Genomic DNA, 23,193 nt, shown 5'->3' on the forward strand with positions numbered 1-23,193 from the left:
AGGACTATGCTGGCCAGGACATAGTGGCATTTGGGTAGGTCCAGAAATAGGCTACAGGGCTAAGTTCTCGGCTCTGAGCTGCTCTCAAGGACTAAAAACTGAACATTTTGTGAATTTGTTCCTTTTCTCCTTCCCTCCCCTCAAAAACTTCATGTGCATGCCCAAATCTAATGGAAAGGCCTAGAGGAAGGTCTGAAAGGAGGTACATTTTAGATATCTGGAACACAAAACCGCTCTACTTGTAACCTGCCCTTGGAATTTTACTGTCCCTCATGTATTAAGTACTGTACTTAGTACTGCCAGTAGAAAGCAGTGAGTTAAGCCAACCCGAAAACAGCAATATGGCCATAAGAGGCCTAGAACTGAAGGCTAACAGCCTTACATCACCAGTCCAGGCTGTGCAGCTGTGCAGCAGGTGGGCTGACAAATACTGCATGACCTAGAGGAAGGGATTTTTTTTTAATTGAAGCTAATTTCTGATTATCTTTCTGACATTAAAGGAAAGGTACTGAGCACACAATTTATATTCATAATCCAAAAAAGCAGTAATTTTAGTGATAATTTTCAACTCCTTCAGGAAAATTATCAGAACTCATGACAAGAAGCAAAGGCAATTTGAATTTTTCCTCCCTCTTTGCCCTGCTAATCCTCTGATCTAAAGGTCTAAAAGCTAGCAGGCAGACAAGAGATGGGCGAAGTCTTCCTAACAGAAAGCTACATCTGCTAAAGTGGAATAATATAATGATGTTATATTATAAGCTATAGTGTTATATTATAAGCTAAAGTGGAATAATATAATGCTGGTAAGGAGGACATGTGGGTTTTCAATTTGAAACATGCCCCCAAACATCCTACTGCTGCTCACCGCCACTGCACAGGGCCAGCTACTCAAGCCTGGTTCACAGCTCCCTCCCACTACTCACAGCCTTCTCTGGCCAGGTAAAGGTTCCGGGTTCCAGTTGGCTTCTTCACCTTCTTTGTCTGGAGCTTTGCAGCCTCGTCACGCGTCACGGCCAAGTCGATTCTGAGCAGTCGGCCATCCAGTTTAAGCCCACCACCCTGTAACAGACCGCAACTCTCTCTCTTAAAATTCATAATGGGTAGAAATTAAGCACCTAACAAGGAATGCCAAGGAAAGGGAAAACAGCAAACCCCAATTATGCTGTGGAACCCAACCCCTAGGATGTTTTAGCCCAGGCGGGTGCAGGTGGACCACTGAGTCTAATACTTAGTATAGCTGTGCAAAAGGCCACGTGTAGGGGTGCCTGGCTGGCACGGTCGGTAGAGCATGCGACTCTTGATTGCAGGGCTGTGAGTTCAAGCCCCACAGTGGGTGTGGAGCCTACTTAATTAAAAAAAAAAAAAAAAAAAAAAAAGCCATGTGTACACTTAGGGCAGTTAGCAGTAATTTATTTTATAGGAGTTGATTAGTACCAAAGTAGGCCCAAATTAAAGAAAATGATCTTTAAATTCTAAAGAAAGCTAACAAAATGGTAGTGTTAACTCTACTTAAGAGAATTTAAGAGATAATGGCAATGCAGGATAATTTATCTCAGAACAATTTATACTGGGCTATAGAACACACAGAAAAATTCTCCATCACCCATACATTTTCTCTCATTTACTCCACTTCATAGATGACCTTAATCCCTTCTTGTCCCAACCTTTCATGTCATCAGCCTAGGATAGAGGCTGACGTACAGACAGTAATCAATAAACATAAGATATATTTTTAACCTGTTTCCTTACTTATAAAATAGGTATAATAATTTTACTTACGTTACATACCCCCGTAGAAGTGATATAAGGATTAAATAAGGTAATACATATAAAGCTCAGTGTCTAACACACACTAAGTTCTTAGTAAGTGTTGGCCTTATCTTATTACATTATTGACAGTAATCATCAAGCTGTATGTGAACAGCAGACTCTGGCCTTTGGAGCCATTATCCCCTAAATTATGGAGTAAAAGAAATGTCCTCCTTACCTCAGTCTCTGGAGAAGCAGCTTCAAGGCATTTCTGCGCTGCTTCTTGAGTCATGAACTGGGCAAATGCACAACCTGCACAGAGACAAAATTAAGTGACATGCCAAACTCCCCTGGCCCACCAGGGTGCCAAAGATAACACTACACATGGTGGCAGCCTGAGACGAAGCGGACAAGACTCCCATCTTGTTAGGGTGCTACGAGACAGGCACCGTGTCGGGCACTGAAGGTTCAAAGGCAGACAAAAGAGGACAGGTGTTTATCATGAAATTTTACTATTACTTCATCATCTTTTCCAATGCTTCTTAGAACTTCAGTCTCACCATCGCTCTCCTTAGTAAGAAAAAGCCACAAGATATGGTAGAGAAATTCCACTCGATTCAGCATCACTTACTGCTTGCCTTTTAGAGGAGTAAAAAATGAGGCAGGAACCACTTAACCTGAAATTAATTACATATCTCACTGTCATCAAAGCTACGTGGGAGACATCAGATATGGGCAGACTGACCTCTTGGAGTCAAAGTCCCTGGCCTCTATCGCATGAATACAGCAGTGAACCAGAAAGCCATAAGCTCAATTCCTGACTCATACTCTAGAATTTGCAAAGGCACACCTCTGACTGGTTAGACGCAGGGCCAATCAACCCATCCTAATTTCTGCTACTGATAAAAAGCAGTTTTTATAAGCAAAGAAAAAAAGTTCACCTTATAGTAGACTCCAAAAAAGAAATACAAGTCTCATAATATTTTGCTAGTATTCCTTTATACAAATTTAAATATTCCCTCATATATGAAAAAAATGTCAAACTTCCTAGAGCTACTGGGGCACTGATTGATCTTTTGTCCCCTACAAGAATGAATGGCAGCAGACTGACACAATACATGTGGCAGGCCGACCCAAAAGTCACCATCTAGGTGAGGTCTTCCCTGCCTCCTCCAGGCAGAGCCAAGTACCCCCCGCCCTCGTCCCCCTCAGTCCTCCAATCACATCTCTCTATTATAGCACTGGTCAGGTGGCATTATCTCAAACAGAATGAGTGTCTCAGGAGTAAGGCCCATGTTTCTTGGCTGTTTCTATATTGCTAGCACCTATCATAGTGTCTGGCATTAACAGACACTCAATAGAAGAAACGAACGATACAGAAAGAAAGGAAAGAAGATGGAGGAAAATGTTTCTAATAGGCAGAATAGCTTATTCATCCAATTTGAAGAAAATGTGTACTTCTCTCTGAATGGGTAAGAATGTTATTACTGGAATTCCCAGGGTCAGTATTGGGTTTAGACTTAACACTTTCCTAAAGTCTAAATTTTTAGCTCTCCTAGACAGCAAAATGGCATGCTGACAGAGATAAATGGTAGGAGGAGGCCAAGGCTGTGTGAGTAGGCAAAAAAAACTTAGTATGAGCTAGAAAAAGACAACACATTAAAAAAATAATGAAAACTATGCTTACTAAGATTATTAACTCTGAGCTAATATTAACAGACCAAGAAAGAGACTGAGCAAGTTAAGTATTGACTACATTCTGAAAATACCAACCCAATACACTACTGCGCTCAAAAAGAAACAAAAGATATCATCAAAGTAAAGCAATATCCTACAGTACTTGGAACATTCTATGCAATTCTAGTCATCTGTTTTTAGAAAAACATACTGGAAATGGAGAAGGTCCAAGAAGTATAGTTGAGCATTAAGAGTTGAAAGCACCTTAAGTGATTACTCTAGTTGAACCCATTCATTTTACAGATAAGAAAATGAAGCCCGCAGTGGTTAAACGATTTGCCAAAAATCACCCAGATGGTCTATGGCTCAGCTACAATTAGATCCCTAATCTCCAGGAAGCAGTTCAGTTTTCTTTCCATCGTACTGCCCTATTTATATCTTTTTGGCTAAGCAAAAACCAAAACCAATCAGGTTTCATCAATTTGGAAAGTAAGGTTTATTTATTTTTTTTTTTAATTTTTTTTTTCAACATTTATTTATTTTTGGGACAGAGAGAGACAGAGCATGAACCGGGGAGGGGCAGAGAGAGAGGGAGACACAGAATCGGAAACAGGCTCCAGGCTCCGAGCCATCAGCCCAGAGCCTGACGCGGGGCTCGAACTCCCGGACCGCGAGATCGTGACCTGGCTGAAGTCGGACGCTCAACCGACTGCGCCACCCAGGCGCCCCGGAAAGTAAGGTTTAGAATAGAGGTTCTGTGAATCCTTGAGTAGATTCCAGAGAGCCCACAAACCCTCAGAAGTGGCATTTTTCTGGAGAGAGGGTTCATAGCTTTTGCTAGATCTCAAAGGAATCAAGAATCAGAATGAATTAAGAACTCACTGCTTTAGGAGAATGATTGCAGTTGATAAAGATCATGAATAGGCTGTAAAGATGCTGCTTACCTAACAACAGTATACTAAAAGGAATTGTGGCCAATCCTTAAAGTTCAAAGGAAATAGCTTCAGGAAAAAAATCTAAGGCAGCAGTCCTGCTATACACAGTTTTCCTTCTGACTATTGCTGCTGCAACAAAATTTCTGTTAGCTTCCATCTCTAACAAAAGCAACTGAAAAAGATCCCAGTAATTTCAAGCAATGTGGAATGATTAATACCCATGAGATGCTATCACATTTGAAATTCAAAGGAGAACAACAAATGGAATTCATTACCCTAAAGTAAATAAGCAAGGGCTTAAAAAGCTTAGACAAAATTGTGGCTGGCAGCACCATTAAAGATGCTGAGTGTGATATCTTAGAAGACACCCTCAGAATGTCCTTGGTGCTTCTATGGGCCACAGAAACCCGGGCTGGGTGGACCGTAGACCCCTCAGAATGGCACACGTTGTGCTCTCATGTAACCTAGTCAGTGCCCATGGCAGCAGTCTCAACCTTTTTAGGACCTGCCAAGCTGACAGCAAATACCTTTAGAATGCTCTGTGTCTGGATGTAAGACGACACGGACGTATTTGAGATCTCCAAATTGCTGGAGGAGCTCCCCGAGTTCTTCTTCCTCTGAGTCAAAAGACAGGTTTCTATGGAAGACAGGTCACATGAAAAGCCAATTACAAAAGTGAGATCCTGTGTTCTAGTATAAGGTAAGACACCAACTGAAGTGGCACTCTTGCTCATGGCCACCCTCTCTTGTTCGGGAATAGCACCAATGCACAGGGGTGGCCTCCACCAGCCTAGCCTCTGCTGTGTGATTCTGTCCCTCAGCCATTATTGACTGGCCTTTCTGCGTCCATCAGATTCTCTCCCCCAGGAATTTAAAACTTGAACAGACATATAAAAAGACCAGAAGTGAAGATGTAGATTCATTTCAAAATAGTAGTACTCAACCCAAAGGAAACTCCTGGGAAGCTGAAATCTGAAAATATTCTATAGATTGATCTGGGTGGTGGTTACATGGACATATATGTATGAAAAATGTCACTGCACTGTACGCCTAGATTTTTTTTTTAATTTTTTTTTTTAACGTTTATTTATGAGACAGAGAGACACAGAGCATGAAGGGGGGAGGGGCAGAGAGAGAAGGAGACACAGAATCGGAAGCAGGCTCCAGGCTCCGAGCCATCAGCCCAGAGCCTGACGCGGGGCTCGAACTTACGGACCGCAAGATCGTGACCTGAGCTGAAGTCGGACGCTTAACCGACTGCGCCACCCAGGCGCCCCGTTGTACGCCTAGATTAATGCACTTTACAGAATATATGTTATACCTTAAGAAGGAATAAAAAAAAAAGGCAGTGTCCCCAGAGAAAAAAACCCCAGCCTCCTACAACTAGGGCCCCAAACATCCCAGATCTTCATCTCCTTAAGGTTTGTTTTTTTGACACCTTTGATTCTGTGAGCCACCCATGTTCATCCAACAAACAGACTTTTTCACTTAAAGTGACCAAAATTAGTTTCTCTTACTACAACCAAAAGAGCAGGCTAATAAGAAAAGTCAAGATACACGTGTGTGTATCTAGCTCTCTCAATTACTCACTTCCCCCCTTGCATTGCTGTGAAAACTAGGTTTCAGTTAAAACTATATAAAAGTCAGAAAATCCTAAAAACAAAAAACAACAAACAAACAAAATCCTTCAAATAATAACTCAAAAGCAAAACATGGAAAAGTTTACTAGCTACATGCAAAACAAGAAAAGAATAAGTATTTCTCTCGACGTAATTAAAAAATGTTGGAAGATTTTGTTCTACTAAATTTCAATACATTCTAAAGATCCTTCATTTTCCAAGCTATGAACATCCTTCCAGGGTAAAAACAAACAAACAGCCCCAAATAAATATCTATAATTTTACTTCTCTTAGACTCAGTTAACAACCCCATAAACAATTCCATCTTATGAAGTAATCGAGACAAAAAAATGATGTTCTGCATTAAGACATATCCTAGCCACATTATTTTTTCTAATTTGCATTATGGGTAGTTTTCTCTCTCCCACCTCTTAACTTTCCTCAGTTTTGTGTTTTTTTTAAAAAAAAAAATTTTTTTTTAACGTGTTATTTATTTTTGAGACAGGGAGAGACAGAGCATGAACAGGGGAGGGTCAGAGAGAGGGAGACACAGAATCTGAAACAGGCTCCAGGCTCTGAGCTGTCAGCACAGAGCCCAACAAGGGGCTCGAACTCACGGACCGCGAGATCATGACCTGAGCCGAAGTCGGCCGCTTAACCGACTGAGCCACCAGGCGCCCCCCTCAGTTTTTTTATTAATTAAAAGATATAGGAATGTTAAGAAATGGTATCCTTGGGATTGAGGTCACAGGCTCTTAAGTGTGACAGTTCTTCCTTCCTATCAGACAGAATCCTCTACAAACACAAAATTATTTATATGGCCAATTCCAAACAGTAAAAACAACTATGGAGAGACACTGTGTTAAGGCAGAAAATGGGCTACAGCATGGCTTGTATAGGTTAAACCCACCTTTATAAATAGCTATAATGTGGGCATGTATGTGGGTGTTCTCTGAGTAATAATTAAGGTTAATATTTTTGGGTGTGTTTTTGCTCACTTATTTCCTCAATTTCCCACAATAAGCACAAATTACTTGTGTATAAAAACAATCTTAAAAGACTACAGGAAGGGGCTCCTGGGTGGCTCAGTTGGGTATGCGTCCAACTTCGGCTCAGGTCACGATCTCATGAGCCCCACATCGGGCTCTATGCTGACAGTGCGGAGTCTGCTTGGGATTCTCGCTCTCTCTCCCTCTCTTTGCCCCTCCCCCGCACGCCACACACCCTATCTCAAAATAAATAAAACTTAAAAAGAAAAAAAAAAGACTTTACAGGCAGAAAGAATACACATCTTTAAAATATGACCCAAACAGCCCTAGTACATTGGCACTGAAGAAAAGACAAGAAGGCATGCCTGAGGTATACTGAAGACAGCCTGACTCTGTGAAAAGGCCAATCTACCATAGACTAAAACGGCAATGACAACATAAAATAAAACCTATTTCCACCTGACTCCCTCCTTAAGTTTCCCTGGAAACAGACGGGATGCCTTATGCTATTCTGGATAAAGGTGAGTTGGCAAGAAGACAGAAATTACTGGAGACAAGTGATGTCACCTCTCCCCAGTACTTCCCCTAAAACAAAGGCCAGAAGCAAAATGTTTCTAACAGCTGAAGAATTGATTTGTTCCAAATGATGCTACCCAAATTACAAAGAATGAAATGTAAATGAGGATAAAATATGAAGATCCCTGCTATTTATCTATTTATCTTCTGTATATAGTTCTGGTTCTCATAAATTCTCACTGTTGGCTATATTCCTAGGACCCGATATATTAACGGTCTTAGAGGCATCTGATTTTCTGGCTTACCTAGAAAAACTAGTACAAAAAAAAAAAGAGTGGGGCACCTGGCTGGCTCAGTTGGTAGACCATGCAACCCTTGATCTCAGGGTTGTGCGTTCAAGCCCCACGGTGGGTGTAGGGATTACTCAAAAATAAAAAATTACTCAAAAATTACTCCATTTTAAAAAAAATGGAGAGACAGAGACAGAAAGAAAGAAAGAAAGAAAGAAAGAAAGAGAAAAAAATCTGTGCAGACAACATAAACAGCAGTTCTCAAGGTACAAAAGCACACCTGATAAAAACGGTCTTCCCTTCATTCACATCAGAGGGTAACTTCCTCTTCTTTTTCTTTGAGACTTGTACATCTAAAGTAAAAAAAAAAAAACAAAAACCATAACAAACTGAAAAAGACTTAGTGCCACCCACATGACAAGGGGTTACTCCACAGATATATAAAAATCTTGCATAAACAAATAAGAAAAAATCTAGTTAAAAGTGAACAAAGAATATACAACAAAACACTTGAAAAGATGCTCAAACTTACTCTCATAGCACAAGAAATAAGATGCTATTTTTCATTCCAACAGATTAGCAGAAACCAAAAAAACTAATGAAATCCAATGTAGTAAGGGTGTGGGGAAAAAGACATTCATACATACTATCGTGACTGTATAAACATTTAGAATATTTGAAGAGAAAAAAATACACATTCACATACACAAGGATACACTATATTGGATGTGCGTGCTCACACACATTTTTCCTTACAAAGGTATTAAATAGATACACAAGAAACATTTAATATTGGGTGTCTCCAGAGAGGGGCCCTAAGTGGCTGGGTACAAGGGAGACTCACTGATTTTAAAAATAGACATATATGCTTACATATACATAGAAGACTTCTGAAACAATGTGAAAGAAACAACAGTGGTTACTCTGAGGGACTCTTGGGGGATTGGTGAGAAACTTTTTTTTCAATTTGAGAGAGAGAGCATATGCATGAGTGGAGGAGGGACAGAGGGAGGAAGAGAGGGACAAGGGGACAGGGAGAGGGGGAGAGGGGTTGAGGGAGAAGGAGAGGAGAGAGGGGGAGAGGGAGAGAGAAAGAGAGGGAAAGGGAGGAGAGGAGGAGAGGGCGAGAGTGGGAGAGAAGGGGGGAGAGAGGGGGAGAGGGAGAGAGAGAACTTCAAGCAGGCTGCACACTCAACATAGAGCCCAATGTGGGGCTCAATCCCACGACCCTGGGATGATGACTTGAGCTGAAATCAAGAGTCGGATGCTCACCCAAATGAGCCACCCAGGTGTCCCAAGAACATTTTACTTTCTATATTACACTCTTCTGCACTTTCTTCTTTAATTTTCTGCATTATGTATTGGCCCAGTAATTTTTTCAAGGTGAAGAATGGTACGAGATAGATGAACATGGCTGTTGAATGCAAGGTCTCATAGTCCCCTCAGTATACAAGCTTCTTTGATTCTAAGGTGTCTACCATTCTCTCCTCATGGAAAAAGCTTATTTCCTCATTTTTTTATATGGCCAAACCAATATGCCAGACTTAACCTAAGGAACCAGTTATTGGCCATTCCTTATTCCGTAATGACCTGTCCTCCTTCAATAAACAAGTTGAGTTTCACCCAACATTCTTTATAAAGGTAGCAACAGGGTTTGATTACAGTTTTACAAAATGCCCCAAGAGGCCCTTTATCCCCATCTTAACTCCTAAAAGTTGTCTAAAATCCACCTCAGTGTTAGGACACAATATCCTGCTGATCCAGTTATTCACTCACCTTGGATAAGCAAGAGACGTAGTACCTCAGCATTAAGCCAGGTTTTAAGTTCCCTGGGAATCTTCACCCTCAAACATCATGCCAAACGTATTTAAAAATCAAAACAAGAACCTTTAGAAGGATTATCAGGGATCCTTTTTAGCACATCTGACAGAACATAAGTTTGGATCCTATTTAAAAAGAGGCCTGTGCTGAACTGCTGCACATTTCTCAGTGACTGATTTCACTTTATTAAAAAAAAATTTTTTTTAATGTTTATTTTTGAGAGAGAGTGAGAGACAAAGCGTGAGGCAGGGGCAGAGAGAGGAAGACAGAATCCAAAGCAGGCTCCAGGCCCCTGAGCTGTCAGCATGGAGCCTGACGCGGGGCTTGAACTCAAGGACCACGGGATCGTGACCCGAGCCCAAGTCGGACACTTAACCAACTGAGCCACCCAGGCGCCCCTCGGTAACTGATTTTCAGTGCAAAGTCGTCTACAAAGATGCCAGGCAAACCTTCATCCTCTTGCTGTTCACTGTCGGTGTCACTCTGAGCCAGTTCGTCTCCATCATCGACGCTATCGCTTTCCTCCGGGTCGCTGTCCTCGTCAGAATGATCCTCCTCGCTGCTCTCTACAGTTGGGGCCTTCTTGATGGCTCTGCAATGGCACAGTTCAGAACTGACAGGGTTAGGATCTAATCCTATCCAACTTCATGACACGCGTCACCACTGCGGTGATGGGGGCAGGGAAGACATCATGCTCCTCCCAGAGACCATCCTAAATCTTCCTCCATTATCTCCAACGAGCTGAGCTGCTTACTTCTTTGGAATTTGTGTAGGCTTGGTCACCCTTGCTTCTTTATTGTCCTCCCCCTCCTCCTCCTCCTCTTCTTCCTCTTCTGTACCATCCTCTTCTTCCCTGCCATTCTCTTTACTTAATTCCTGATGTTTAGGTCCAAGCCTCTTCTCACCTACACACGGAAGTAAAGAAAATTAGGAATTCACTTAGTATCCAAAACAAGGTTATTTGGACAAGAGTAACTAACACCCCAAGTTCCTAGTTCCTCGGGACTAGGACTAGGACTTTAAGTGCCATTTTCCCCCAGTATTTTTCTTAGTGTATATGAGAGAAAGCATGAGGGAAAAAAGCTAAAGCAACAAGAACCCCTCATCACAAAGACTGCCTGGAAGCCTGTCCCATTCATCAGAAGCCTGAGGGAAAATCAGACTCAGAAGGAGAAAAGCAGCCACTGAGACTCCACCAACAGCCTGCCATCGTGCACCACAGCCGGCAGGGTGCTCACCGTGGAGCCCAGGCATCAACTTTAATCTCGGTGAGTTCTGTTCTCTGAGCTCCTGGTGGCTTAAAAGCCAACTGTTTTCTAAGTAAAACTTAAGCTGTAAGTCTCCCTATTCATAATATTCCATCACCCTCTATTATGAGAAGTTGGGAGAAGAGAGCCAGCAGAGGGGAAAATGAACTCAGGCCCCACTCCTCACTCACGTTCACACCCAGGGGTGGGCTTAGATTCAAATGATCCTATGTTTTGAGACTAGATCACCAGATGGCACAACACGAATCAATAAACAGCTCTACGCTCATTTCTGAGCCTGTAGAATTCAGAGTTTTTCTTAATCCTCAGTCTCATTCTTTCCGTTAATCTTGTGCTTTTGGTATCTTTCACCCAAAATTCTGACAGACTAGCAGGTTCCCTCATAATTTTACCGTAGGTAGAGTTGTTTCCATACTCACCTCAGGACATACAATCCCTCCTGCCCAACACCACTCCATCTTACCTGGTGCAGAGGCAGACTGTGTATTTTTATATTTATCCTTTGCCACGGCCCAATCCACAGCCACTGTCCGCCCTGTCAGACAGAAAAGTAGCGTCAGAAGGTCCTCCTCTTTTTAACATCTCTTATAAATGACTTCCTATTCATCAAAGACATCACCAAAGATGGCCCAAGTCCTGCCAACCAGTCAGAAAGATGGAACCAAAACAGACAAAGAAACTGCCGATTCAGAGAATGTTCGTCCTAAAATAAAGCTCAGAGTAGCCTATCCTTTTTAAAACTTAAGCTTTTATTTTTTGTGTGATGTTTATTTTTGAGAAAAAGAAACATAGAGTACAAGCAGGGGAGGACCAGAGAGAGAGGGAGACACAGAATCCGAAGCAGGCTCCAGGCTCTGAGCTGTCAGCACAGAGCCCAATGCGGGGCTCAAACTCAAGAACTATGCGATGATGACCTGAGCTGAAGTCAGACATTTAACTGACTGAGCCACCCAGGTGCCCCTAAACTTTAAGCTTTTTATCAATAAGCAGTTATTTCACCTTTCTATACAACCACTGCACCTGGGATGAGAGAGTAAAAAAGTAAAGAAAGAAAGAATGGGAACAGTGCTTACAGTTAGACAAGTTTCCAGTTAGACTAAGCAAGAGGCAAAACAAATATCTGGAATAATCTGCAATCTACACAGAAGTTACCAAGTCTGTCAGAATTTTGGGTGAAAGATACCCAAAGCACAAGATTAATAGAAAGTTACCAAGTCTCTAAGCCAAGCCCCTCTTTAGTACCTGGTAAATGAACACCCCGAGTGGCCTCACAGTCCGTTTAACAGCCCACAGGTGCTGAATAGTGATCATGACACAGAGGGAGAAATCTGCAAATCCCACATCCCCTAGACAGCAACCAGCATCTATCAGTGATTATTTCAGGGACATTTTTTCCATTAAGGATTTAAATGCGCACTCATAACCAAATAAAGACAAGTGAATAATGTCATGGGTTCTTTCAAGTTGAACCCTAAGATCAAGCACTAGGAATATTTCACCAAAACAGCTTCTATATTAGCAGTAAGACTCTCAACAAATCAAACACCTTTTGAAAATGTAGAAAGTGGGTTACTGTGCTAATTCCACTCAAACACCAGAAATATCTGGGTGAACGGTATGGGTATAAAAAACTTACCTTTTATCTCTTTCATGTTCATGCTTTTGAGAGCTTTTCCTGCTTCTAGGAGGTTTTTGAACTGGACAAAAGCAAAACCACGCATCTTTCCATCTGTGTGCAGATGTACAAAGAAGTTAGAGACAGCAGGTGAGGAGCCAACAAACACCAAGAAGGACACTACAGCAACCAGGGCTGGAAAGATGGCTCAAGTCCTGCCCACCAGTCAGCCCCGAAGCAATAGCTAATGTCTTCCTGCTGAGTATACCCTGGCTCAAGCTTGGGGAGAGCAATGCATTTCCCTAAACTGTAACTTGTCTTCTAAAACCAGTTCTAATCTAACTAAAAATGCCATCCAGGAAATAAGCACTATTTTTGAGTTTTTGCTGTGTCAAGCACGGTGCCTGATACTATATATATATGTGTGTGTGTGTGTGTGTGTGTGTATGTATATATATATATATAGTATATATATATATATAATATCTCCTATCATCTGGGGCTCACAGAGAGTATAACGTGAACCTTGTATTTCTATTTCAAATAGTGGATGCTATATATATATATGTGTGTGTGTGTGTGTGTGTGTGTATATATATATAGTATATATATATATAATATCTCCTATCATCTGGGGCTCACAGAGAGTATAACGTGAACCTTGTATTTCTATTTCAAATAGTGGATACTATATATATATATGTGTGTGTGTGTGTGTGTGTGTGTGTGTGTGTATGTATATATATATATATAATATCTCCTATCATCTGGGGCTCACAGAGAGTATGACGTGAACCTTGTATTTCTACTTCAAATAGTGGTTAGTTCAAGGGTGAAATGGAAAAAGACCATTATGTTACGTCATCTTAATCTAACTCACAACAAATGATGGCGTGCTAGTACCTGGCTTCCTGGGGATGCTTACTTCCAGGACAGCTCCATATTGAGCAAACACCATTCTCAGGTCATCTTCTGAACACTGACACCAAAAGTGAAGAAAAAGAGATATTATCACAGAAAATAAACATGAAACATCAACCATTAAATTAGCCCATGACAAAGAGCTTGAATATTTTTACTCTTTTACTTTTGAGACTAGGACATAAAACATCTCTGAACAGAAGCCATCTTGCTTTGTACCTAATAGACAAAGAGAACAGATATCAGAGAGCTCTTCCTCCCTCCTCCCTATCTCAGCAGTAGTGTCCCAAAAGGAAGGCATCTTCACACTTACTATCCTTAATTAGTCCTTATTTATACAGGCCCATTTTCTGTATTCAACAAGGCTACGATTCATTCCCAGAAGGAATTATGTCCAATTAGACCATCCTGGTGAAGAGTTCAACCAATGAGCACCAACAGCCTTCAGAACAGGTAGTGTTAGTTTTCTCTGTCACTCACCTTAAAGCTTAGGTTCCGAATAATTAACCTGGCTTTCTTATCAGCCACTTTGGGTTTTTTGGGCTTCAGCTCCTTCTTTGGGGACTCTGAATTTTCTAAAAAATAAGAGGCAACAGAATAAGTCTGTGATCCCAAACCACTCACCTCTAGGCCCAGAACATCACAGGAAAGAAGCTACTAGCAAAAGATGACATTTCCCACAGGACTAAGTATGGCAACACCCAGGACCACCAGATTTCCAAAGTTAGAGTTAAATAAAAGACAAAAATGAGTAATAAAATACATTAGATGATTTTGGACATCAAAGGGAAATTTAGGAAGCTTTCAAAGCAGAAGCTATACCCCCAACCACCCACCTGTTCTTCCTCACCCTAAGGGAAAATTCCTTTAAGTTACTAGAAACTCACCATTTTCCCCCTTTTCCTTGGACTTCTTCCTCAGTTTCTTCTTGGCAACAGTCACATTGATCTTACAGCCTTCAAAGGTGGTAATCTCCTTGAGGGCCCTCTGAACATCTTCCAGCATAGAAAAAGTGACATAGCCAAAGCCTCGACATGCCCTACTTCCTGAACAGTAGGGGAAAGGGACAGCACTGTAAGCCAAGAGCCCTAAACCATTAAATCGGCAATGCCCACGGGGCGCCTGGGTGGCGCAGTCGGTTAAGCGTCCGACTTCAGCCAGGTCACGATCTCGCGGTCCGGGAGTTCAAGCCCCGGGAGTTCGAGCCCCTCGTCGGGCTCTGGGCTGATGGCTCAGAGCCTGGAGCCTGTTTCCGATTCTGTGTCTCCCTCTCTCTCTGCCCCTCCCCCGTTCATGCTCTGTCTCTCTCTGTCCCAAAAATAAATAAATGTTGAAAAAAAAATTTTTTTTTAATTGGCAATGCCCTAAACTAGCAGATACTGTCAGGCCATCCCATTTATTAGTTTGCCAAAATTCTTAGGAGGGACAAAAATGAGATTGGCATCCGTGGCCCCTTCCCCACTTTGCTCAGAAATTGTCAGGCTTCCTCTTTTAATTTGGTGCCTTCACTGTTAGCCTCTCTTCTTCCTTTTCTGATCATCTTGAGAATATGGAGGGCCCATGATATCTATTACATCCCCAGTGAAGAACTCAACCTCAAAGAGAATGGAACATCACCAGAGAAGGTGGGAAAGGGAAGTATGGCAGCTTTGAAAACTACAATTATGCAGATCAGAAATTAATGCCTGAGGCCCTGACAAAAGAACCTCAATAAACAATAAGCATTGCTTTGGGAGCCTGCAGATACTATTACCATTATTACCAAGCCTTAGCAATCAATATCAAATCTAACCTTTTTCAAACTAGCTGTAAATCTCTTAACTCACTTTTATCTTCAGAACCACACTAAGGTAGGTAAAGTGAATACTATCATCCCTTCTTTCCAAATAAATAACTTAAGATGGAGGAAAGTAAGTGAACTGGCTAACGCACCAGAGTGTTAGTAGCTGAATGAATTCCTCATGACTAGCCCCATGTTCTTTCCATGGGACTCCACCAATATAAAGGCGAATATAAAGAGAAGAATATTAGGACCAACCAGATGAATAGTTGCAAATGAAACCTGTAACCCACCTTTGCCCTTTCTGGTTTGCTTTTTCTTGATAACATTTTTATGTACTAAAATGTTAAGTCATTTACTGCATCAAAAAGGAAAAAGACAGACCGAGTAGTCCGCCTATGACCCAAAGAAGAAATACATGCTCTGCTTCTTTTTGAACTACACTCGAACCTACTTCAAGGTAGAAGCCCTCAAACACAGGATGTTGATCCACATATACTGGTTAAAGCTGACACTGCATTAGGAAAGCATACTGTGATTTGGAGATTGGTGTCTTTTTTCTTGGGACTCCTTCTCACAAAAGCCTGCCCACTCAAAGTCAGAAAATTAGAACAAGAAAAATCAGGGCTCTTCCTGATCAAAGACAAAGCAGCTGAAATGTAAAGCAGTTCAGTACCAAAATAAAAGTATGTGCTCACAACATATCTGCACAAAGCATCATATTTTACAACCATCCTGTAAAATTATTCATCTTAAAGAGGTGAAGTCACCTCTACTAAGACCTCATCCCACCCACCCCCAACCCCCACTCCTTGTTCCCATCCCATTAAGTACAACACTCTTTCCAACACATCTTGCCTATCTGGACAGGAAAATACATACTATTTTAAACAGGGGATAAAGCTTGTATTTCTTAAGATTTAGACCACATACACAGAATACAAGGCAAGGTTATACTCTGTCTAAATTCTGAGGACACAAAAGAGAATTCCCATTCAATGGCCTGTTCTTCCCTGGGACAGAACCACCAAGCACTGGACAGTTTGACAACCACAGTAATGAATGTAACTTATAGTAGAACCCAGTACACCTATGCCTTTTTTATATAAAACCAAAGGGATGCCTGGCTAGGTCAGCTGGTGGAGCGTGTGACTCTTGATCTTGGGGTTAAGTTCGAGCCCCACACTGGGTGTAGAGATTACTTAAAAATAAAATCCTAAAAACAAAAAAGTTTTATGAATACTAACCCTTTACCACGTATAGATAGATACACTCTATTTAAAAAATTATTGACCCACTCAAGGCCCACTGATGAGGAATGATCTGCAGTTGAAGAAACACTGCTGTGGAGCCCTCTCATCTCTCACTCACCCATATCTATGCTTAAAATGACAAAGAACCAGGCAGGTGTCATAGCCTGTAGAGCAATCAGAGCCATGTCGACAATCCTAACTCTAACCTCTGTTACTAACAAAATAGAAGTTAATGATGGAGGATTATTAGCACACAAGTTGGCCTGTCTGCTCACATACTCAGATACCACGGGGGGAAACAGGGATCCTCAGAATGCCAGTTTCCACCAGTTGTTCTGCTGCAAGGCAAAGAAGCAGCCACTTACAGAGACAGACTGATGACTTAGAAGGGAGTGAAATTTAACATCAGGTGCCTATCAAGTGTCCCCTGAAGTCTAGGTTAAGAAGAAGGAATGCTTCTACAATTAAAACCCTCACAATTCTTCCTCCTTCCAATACATGCCAACCCTTGCTCCTAGTGAGGCGATGAGCAGCACCCAGAGTATAAGCCATGTAGCAGTATTCCACAAATAAGCAAATATCCCCAGTGGCTCAAGCCAAAAATCTTGGGAGTCAGACTTAACTCCTCTTTTTCTCATACCCCACATCTCACCCATCAGCAAATCCTCTCGGTTCTACCTTTGAAAATATCCGTATTCCAATCACTTTTTACCACCTCTGCTGCTACCATCCTGGTCCAACACACCGTATTTCTTACCTGGATTGCAAGAGGCTAATGTCTGGTCTCCCTGCTTTTGTCCTGTTCTCCAAGGGCGGCCTCAGAGGATCTTTCAAAATGTAAGCCAGATCATACTTACTGCTCCCTATCCAAAACTAGTAGCTTCTGGTATCAGAGTAAAAGCCAAAGTCCTCCAAAATCTTTGCAATAGGTCCTACATGATCTGGTACCCTAGAATCTCATCTCCTAATTCTCTTACCTTCACTCACTTATTCTGTCATCCTGTTCTTGCTGCTATTTCTTCAATATACCAGGAGTAGTCCTCTTTAGTATCCTTAAGCTTAGTGTTTCCTCTGCCTAGACTCCTCCTCCCGGACAGACACATGTTCACTCCTTCATCTCAGGCAGGCCTTCCCTGGCTACTCTATAGACAACTGTCATTTCTCACCTCCCAACCCTCCCCCCCGCCAAACACACACCCTCACCAACACAGAGACTCCTTATCCTAATTTTTCTCCTTCGTATTTACCACCATTATCACTATATATATATATATTTTTTTTTTTAATGTTTATTTATTTTTGAGAGAGACAGCACAAGCAGAGGCAGAGAGCGAGGGAGACAGAATCCAAAGCAGGCTCCAAGCTCTGAGCTGCCAAGCACAGAGCCCGACTCGGGGCTCGAACCCTCGAACAGTGAGATCATGACCTGAGCCAAAGTCAGCCGCTTAACCGACTGAGCCACCCAGGCGCCTGTATCACTATACGTTTTGCCTATTTGTTTATTGGCTGTCTTCTCCATCTTGAAGACTTAAGAGCAAGTTTTTTGGCTTGGTTTGGGGCACTGCTGTATCCTAATGACCTACAACAGTGCCCAGTACACAGCAGACATTTGAAGAATATTTACTGAATAAATGAGTAAATGAATAACATACTAGTTAGGAGCTTCGGGTCTCATGATCAACTTCTGGATCCATTACTTACAAGCTGTATGAACTTAAACTAAAGTTACCAAATTTCCCCAAGCCCCAGACTCCTGTCTGTAAAATGAGGTTAAGACTGTCCACCCAAGACTGTTGAGAAAATTAAACGAGATTAACACGAGTGGAATTCAGCACCGTGCCTGGCACTCAGTTGACTCTCAACAAGGTTCATTAAAAGTTAACTATTACATTGTTACCAAATGAGACAGCATGTGTGAGCGCGCATACTAAACGGAAAGCGCTTTGTAAACCTAAGGCAATGCCTTGCCTTTCAGAATCGGGCCTCTATGGACTCTTCCAGAGCCGAGTCAGTTTAAAAAGGAAGCTCAATCCCCCTTCCCTTCTCATTGGGGCGGGTCAAGAATTCTACGGCTCGCTGATGTCCTCGCCGGGATCCCGCTCCCAGGAACCCCAGCCCTAGCCTCAGCAGCCCCGCCCCCTTACCTTTCTCAGTCACCACGAAGCACTGCTTCACCGGCCCCACTTGACTGAACAGCTCCTCCAGCTGCTCACTGCGGGCCGAGGGCGGCAGGCGGCCTACAAACAGGGTCAGCCCCGCCATGAGGCTGGGAAACGAAGGCGCGCGAGACCACAAGCAAACCAGGCCCGCGCACGCGAGTCACGGAGCCGGCTTTAGCAGGCCGACCACGCCAACCTGCCCGGAGATTCCGGAAGTGCTCGTCATTCAAAAGAGTCCGGAGGAAAACATGGTGGGAAGGGAGAAAAAACGTTCCGGAATGAAGAAAAAAAAAAAAAAAAAAAAAGGTGCCGCCCAGTAGCGGAGCTTCTTGAGCGGGTCTCCACCCCTAGTCCCAGTACTTTCGCTCCGTCCCCTACACCCTGGGCTACTGTAAGGAACAGGAATCGCTAGCTCCTACCCAGTTTATTTATTTTGTTGTTGTTGTTGTTTTTTAAGAGAGAGAGACAGAGTGTGAGCATGGGAGGGCAGAGAGAGAGGAGACACAGAATAGGAAGCAGGCTCCAGGCTCTGAGCTGTCAGCACAGAGCCCTACACGGGGCTCGAACTCACAAACCATGAGATCATGACCTGAGCTGAAGTCTGACTCTCAACCGACTGAGCGACCCAGGCGTCCCTCTCCTACCCAGTTTAAAATCTCACTTCCAGGATTATGGATCCCAAAGTACCACGGCAGGCAGAGGAAGTCGTTTTTTTGCTCGAGGCCTTACATATATTGGCTATTTAATAAATACTTTCTTTAGGGGCACCTGGGTGGCTCAGTCGGTTGAGCATCCGACTTCAGCTCAGGTCATGATCTCTCATGTTTGTGAGTTTGAGCCCCGCTTCGGGCTCTGTGCTGACAGCTCAGAGCCTGGAGCCTGCTTTGGATTCTGTGTTCCCCCCCCCCCCCCGCCCCTCACCTGCTTGTGCTCTCTCTCTCCCTCAAAAATAAATAAACATTAAAAATTTAAAAATAAATGCTTTCTTTAGTGCCACCACAGACTCCCAGATTATGTGTAAAAAATGCAACCAGAATGCACATAGATGCACACATCAAACACATTATTCGAACAATTCTCATATTCTCAGAGAATATGAGACATCTGTCACACTATAACAGATAACTATAACTGTGCCAATGACAAATAAAATATAGCTGCCAAAGCGCACACACACACAGATCACACACAATCATTCTTTCAATAAATATTTACTGAGCTCCTACTATGTGCCAGGCACTAGGATACAATTGGTGATCTAAAAAAAAAAAAAAAAGAGAGAGTCCCTGCTCTCATGGAGAATCAAGTCTAGTAGGGGTAGACAGACATTCATTTAAAAACTTTACAAATAAATCATAGCATGCACGCTACAAGATAACATGGGAACATACCCAAAGCAAACATAACACATACACATAGACCCAGAAGGCAGGTCCTCCCAGAGACAGGAGAAGACCTTCCCTCGGGTCAGCTTATGGGTCAGTCCCAAGGCTGAGGGATCTTACTGACCAGTGGGAGATCTGGGTGCCCCTAGAACCTGGAGGGCAGAGACTATTTGCCATTTCACTGGGCTCGGGAACCAACCTGTGTGCAAGACTGCAGTACCCTGCAGGACATCCAGCTGAGAAAATGCACTTTTTCAATAATGATTTTTATTTTATTTTATTTTTTAATGTTTATTTTTGAGGGGGGGGAGGGGCAGACAGAGAGGGGAGACAGAGGATCCAAAGTGGGCTCCGCGTTGATAGCAGAAAGCCTGATGCGGGGCTGGAACCCATGAACTGGGAGATCATGACCTGAGCCAAATTCGAACCTGCAGAGCTACCCAGGCACCCCTCGGTAATTACTTTTAAGTGGTATAATCTGAACACACGGTAAGTAGAAAATTCAAAAAGTACAAAAAGTACAGTGAAAAGTAATTTTCTCTTCAAACCCCATTTGCTTTCAATACATTTTGGATAGATGGGATGACTGATTGATGGTAATGGCAGGGTGGGGGGAGGGGAGAACACTTAACTTTAGATTTATGAAGCTATGGGGCGCCTGGGTGGCTCAGTCGGTTGAGCGTCCGACTTCAGCTCAGGTCATGATCTCACAGTTCCTGAGTTCAAGCCCCACATTGGGCTCTGTGCTGACAGCTCAGAGCCTGGAGCCTGCTTCGGATTCTGTGTCTCCCTCTGTCTCTCTACCCCTCCCCCGCTCATGCTCTGTCTCTGTCTCAAAAATAAATAAACATTAAAAAAAATAAAAAAAAAAGATTTATGAAGCCCCAGCTCCAAATAAACAATGTATGCTCAAAAGAAAACACCAGTTATTTTTAAACACATAACTCAAGAGACGAAGTACTCAAATACAAAACAGATTTTTAAGGCTGTGGGGTTAATCCTATCCAGGATGAACAGAAACAAATAGACAAAAGAAGTAAGGTGGGTCATTGAAATAAAGTTGGTTTGGTATTCCACATTCCTCCCTCTTCTTTTCTCCTCCTCTTCTGCCCACTCACCACTTTAGAAATCAAAATTCTATGCCCAAAAACTAAACAGGGCTCTAGCTATAGGGAAGCCTTCCCAGGGCTGGCTGCAGTATACACAGGGTAAAGAACCCTTAGAGGGCTGTTCCAACATCCCTTTGGGCTACCCCTACAGTGCTGTTTTATTATTTTAATCTTTTTTTTTAAAGTTTATTTATTTTTGAGAGACAGAGAAGAGAGAAACACAGAATCCAAAGTAGGCTCCAAGCTGTCGGCACAGAGCTCAACGCGGGGCTCGAACCCACAAACCACCGCAGGATCACAACTCAAGCCGAAGCGGGCACCCAACCGCCTGAGCCACCCAGGCGCCCCCCTACAGTGCTGTTTTAAATGAGTGTTGTCTCACTCAGACCATCCTTAGAGAACAAAACTGTGTGCCTGTGCCCAACAGGGGGCAGCAGCCACTCACTCACAATGCGGAGGACTTCTCTGTCCCCAAAGAAGGACATCGATTTCAGATACCCAGTTTCCGACCCGGACGACGCCCCCCCCCCCCCCCCCCCCCCATCTCGGGCTTCCAGCCTCAACCTCAGCCCCTCCCCTCCTACCCATTCACATCTGGGAGGCCACGTGGTGCTTCAGTCAGGAATATTTGCTCATCCATCTACCCAGGACACACGCAGGGTTCTTTATTAAATAGCAGGAATTGTGGTGCCCTGCACCACATCAGCAACGTGGCTTCCAGGGGAAATAAATTGTTGGCTTCTCTCTCATCCATCACTGTGCAGGAGCCCGGAAAGGAAGGAAGAAAGGCCTGGGCTGTGCTCTCTCCCAGCCGGCCTCTCCCAGGCCCCATCCCTCTGGTTCCCTTCCCCCTTGCAAGCCAAACCTTCATACAATACCACTTACTTCTTGTTCTTAGCACCTCTCACAGCTGTAGTTAGTGCTATTGTAATTATTTATATGATTGGCTCTTTTATTTAATATTTTATGTTTAAGTCATCTCTACACCCAACGTGGGGCTTGAACTCAAAACCTCAAGATTAAGAGTCACATGCCCTACCGACTGAGCCACCCAGGTGCCCTTACGATTAGTTCTTCAATGTCTGCCCTCCCCCCAAGGCCTTCAGGTTCGTAAGTTCCGGGCTGGTGTCCACCTCGTTCACCTCTGTCTCTTCCGCACCTAGCACGTTGTAAGCATCCAATAAAATGTTTTAAAGACATTGAGTAAACAAGGGTGAGTCTGTCTCTCGGTCCCCTGCAGTGCCGAGAGCTGAAGCTGAAGGGTGTATGCATTAGGATCTACCTGGGCTCCTCTGGGAAACCTGCTTTGGGTAAGGGCTGAGGGAAGGGTTGTCTCACCAAAGTATTGGCCTCTATACAAAGTCGAAGGGCTGGGGTCATTCTTGCTGAGGAAAAGCAAAGAAGTTGGAGCTGGTGAACACTGAGCTATATCCCTCCTCCTTGTCTCACCAGCCCCATTCAGAGCCTCCAGACAGAAAAGGAGTGGGTGTATGGAGGGGGGAGAGACAGATAGACAGGCCAACAGACTGACTGGGGGTATGTGGGCTTGGACTGCTCTATCAGAGCGCGTGTGCATGAACTCCGGGGTCCCCTGGTGGGTAGAGTGAATGAGCAGGCTGGCAAGCGTTAGGGCGAGGAAGAGGTGGCCGAGAGTTGAGTGTGAGCAGAGGCAGATGGGAGCATAAGTGGGGAAGAAAGGGAGCAATTTATCCGAGCAGCAAGCACTCCTTGCGTGAGACAAAGCAGCTCCGATGCTGGGTCCGCTACGGGCGGCTACGACAGCAGTGAGAAATGCCTGTAATTAGGAGGCTGGCAGTTCTCTGGGCCTCAGCCCAGAGTGACTATGCAGCAAGAATTTCTGAGCCAAGTTGAGCCAGGTGATGGAGGAGACATGGTCCACACCACTCTAGTTCCATCCCCCACGGTGCCTGCCCCACCCTCTTCTCATTGTCTGCCCTCCTATGACCCTCACTCTCCCCAAACATCACTGACTCTTCCTTCCTCTGAGGTCCCAGACCCTGGACACGCCCCTCAGGCAAGACAGATCTTCATGTGCAAGGAGAACAGTGCATTAATTCTTCCACTAGCGCGTGGACCTGGTCTGGTG

General features: G+C 43.4%; 1 protein-coding gene and 1 long non-coding RNA gene across 3 annotated transcripts in view; one reads left to right on the forward strand and one right to left on the reverse strand.

Moving 5' to 3' along the window:
* The window catches only part of RBM28 (RNA binding motif protein 28), a 31,675-nt gene extending 12,856 nt beyond the window's left edge, over positions 1-18,819 (reverse strand). Inside the window, exons 1-12 of one of the 2 annotated variants that reach the window (XM_043589436.1) lie at positions 18,578-18,819; positions 14,288-14,446; positions 13,881-13,975; positions 13,383-13,458; positions 12,501-12,593; positions 11,328-11,399; positions 10,351-10,501; positions 10,046-10,188; positions 8,056-8,128; positions 4,889-4,998; positions 1,988-2,061; positions 924-1,059 (exon numbers count right to left, since the gene is read on the reverse strand). In XM_043589436.1, coding sequence (XP_043445371.1) covers positions 924-1,059; positions 1,988-2,061; positions 4,889-4,998; positions 8,056-8,128; positions 10,046-10,188; positions 10,351-10,501; positions 11,328-11,399; positions 12,501-12,593; positions 13,383-13,458; positions 13,881-13,975; positions 14,288-14,446; positions 18,578-18,695 — 1,300 coding nt within the window. In that variant the 5' untranslated portion in view covers positions 18,696-18,819. Of the gene's footprint in view, positions 1-923; positions 1,060-1,987; positions 2,062-4,888; positions 4,999-8,055; positions 8,129-10,045; positions 10,210-10,350; positions 10,502-11,327; positions 11,400-12,500; positions 12,594-13,382; positions 13,459-13,880; positions 13,976-14,287; positions 14,447-18,577 lie in introns of both variants that reach the window. The other variant, XM_043589435.1, reaches the window with a different exon arrangement.
* On the forward strand, positions 3,809-4,279 carry LOC122488220. Its single transcript, XR_006298587.1, has 2 exons — positions 3,809-3,920; positions 4,166-4,279. It is a non-coding gene; the product is annotated as an uncharacterized LOC122488220 (long non-coding RNA).
* Positions 18,820-23,193: the final 4,374 nt, after the last annotated feature.

This window comes from Prionailurus bengalensis, chromosome A2 (genome assembly GCF_016509475.1).
Source record: "Prionailurus bengalensis isolate Pbe53 chromosome A2, Fcat_Pben_1.1_paternal_pri, whole genome shotgun sequence".
Classification (NCBI taxonomy): domain Eukaryota; kingdom Metazoa; phylum Chordata; class Mammalia; order Carnivora; family Felidae; genus Prionailurus; species Prionailurus bengalensis.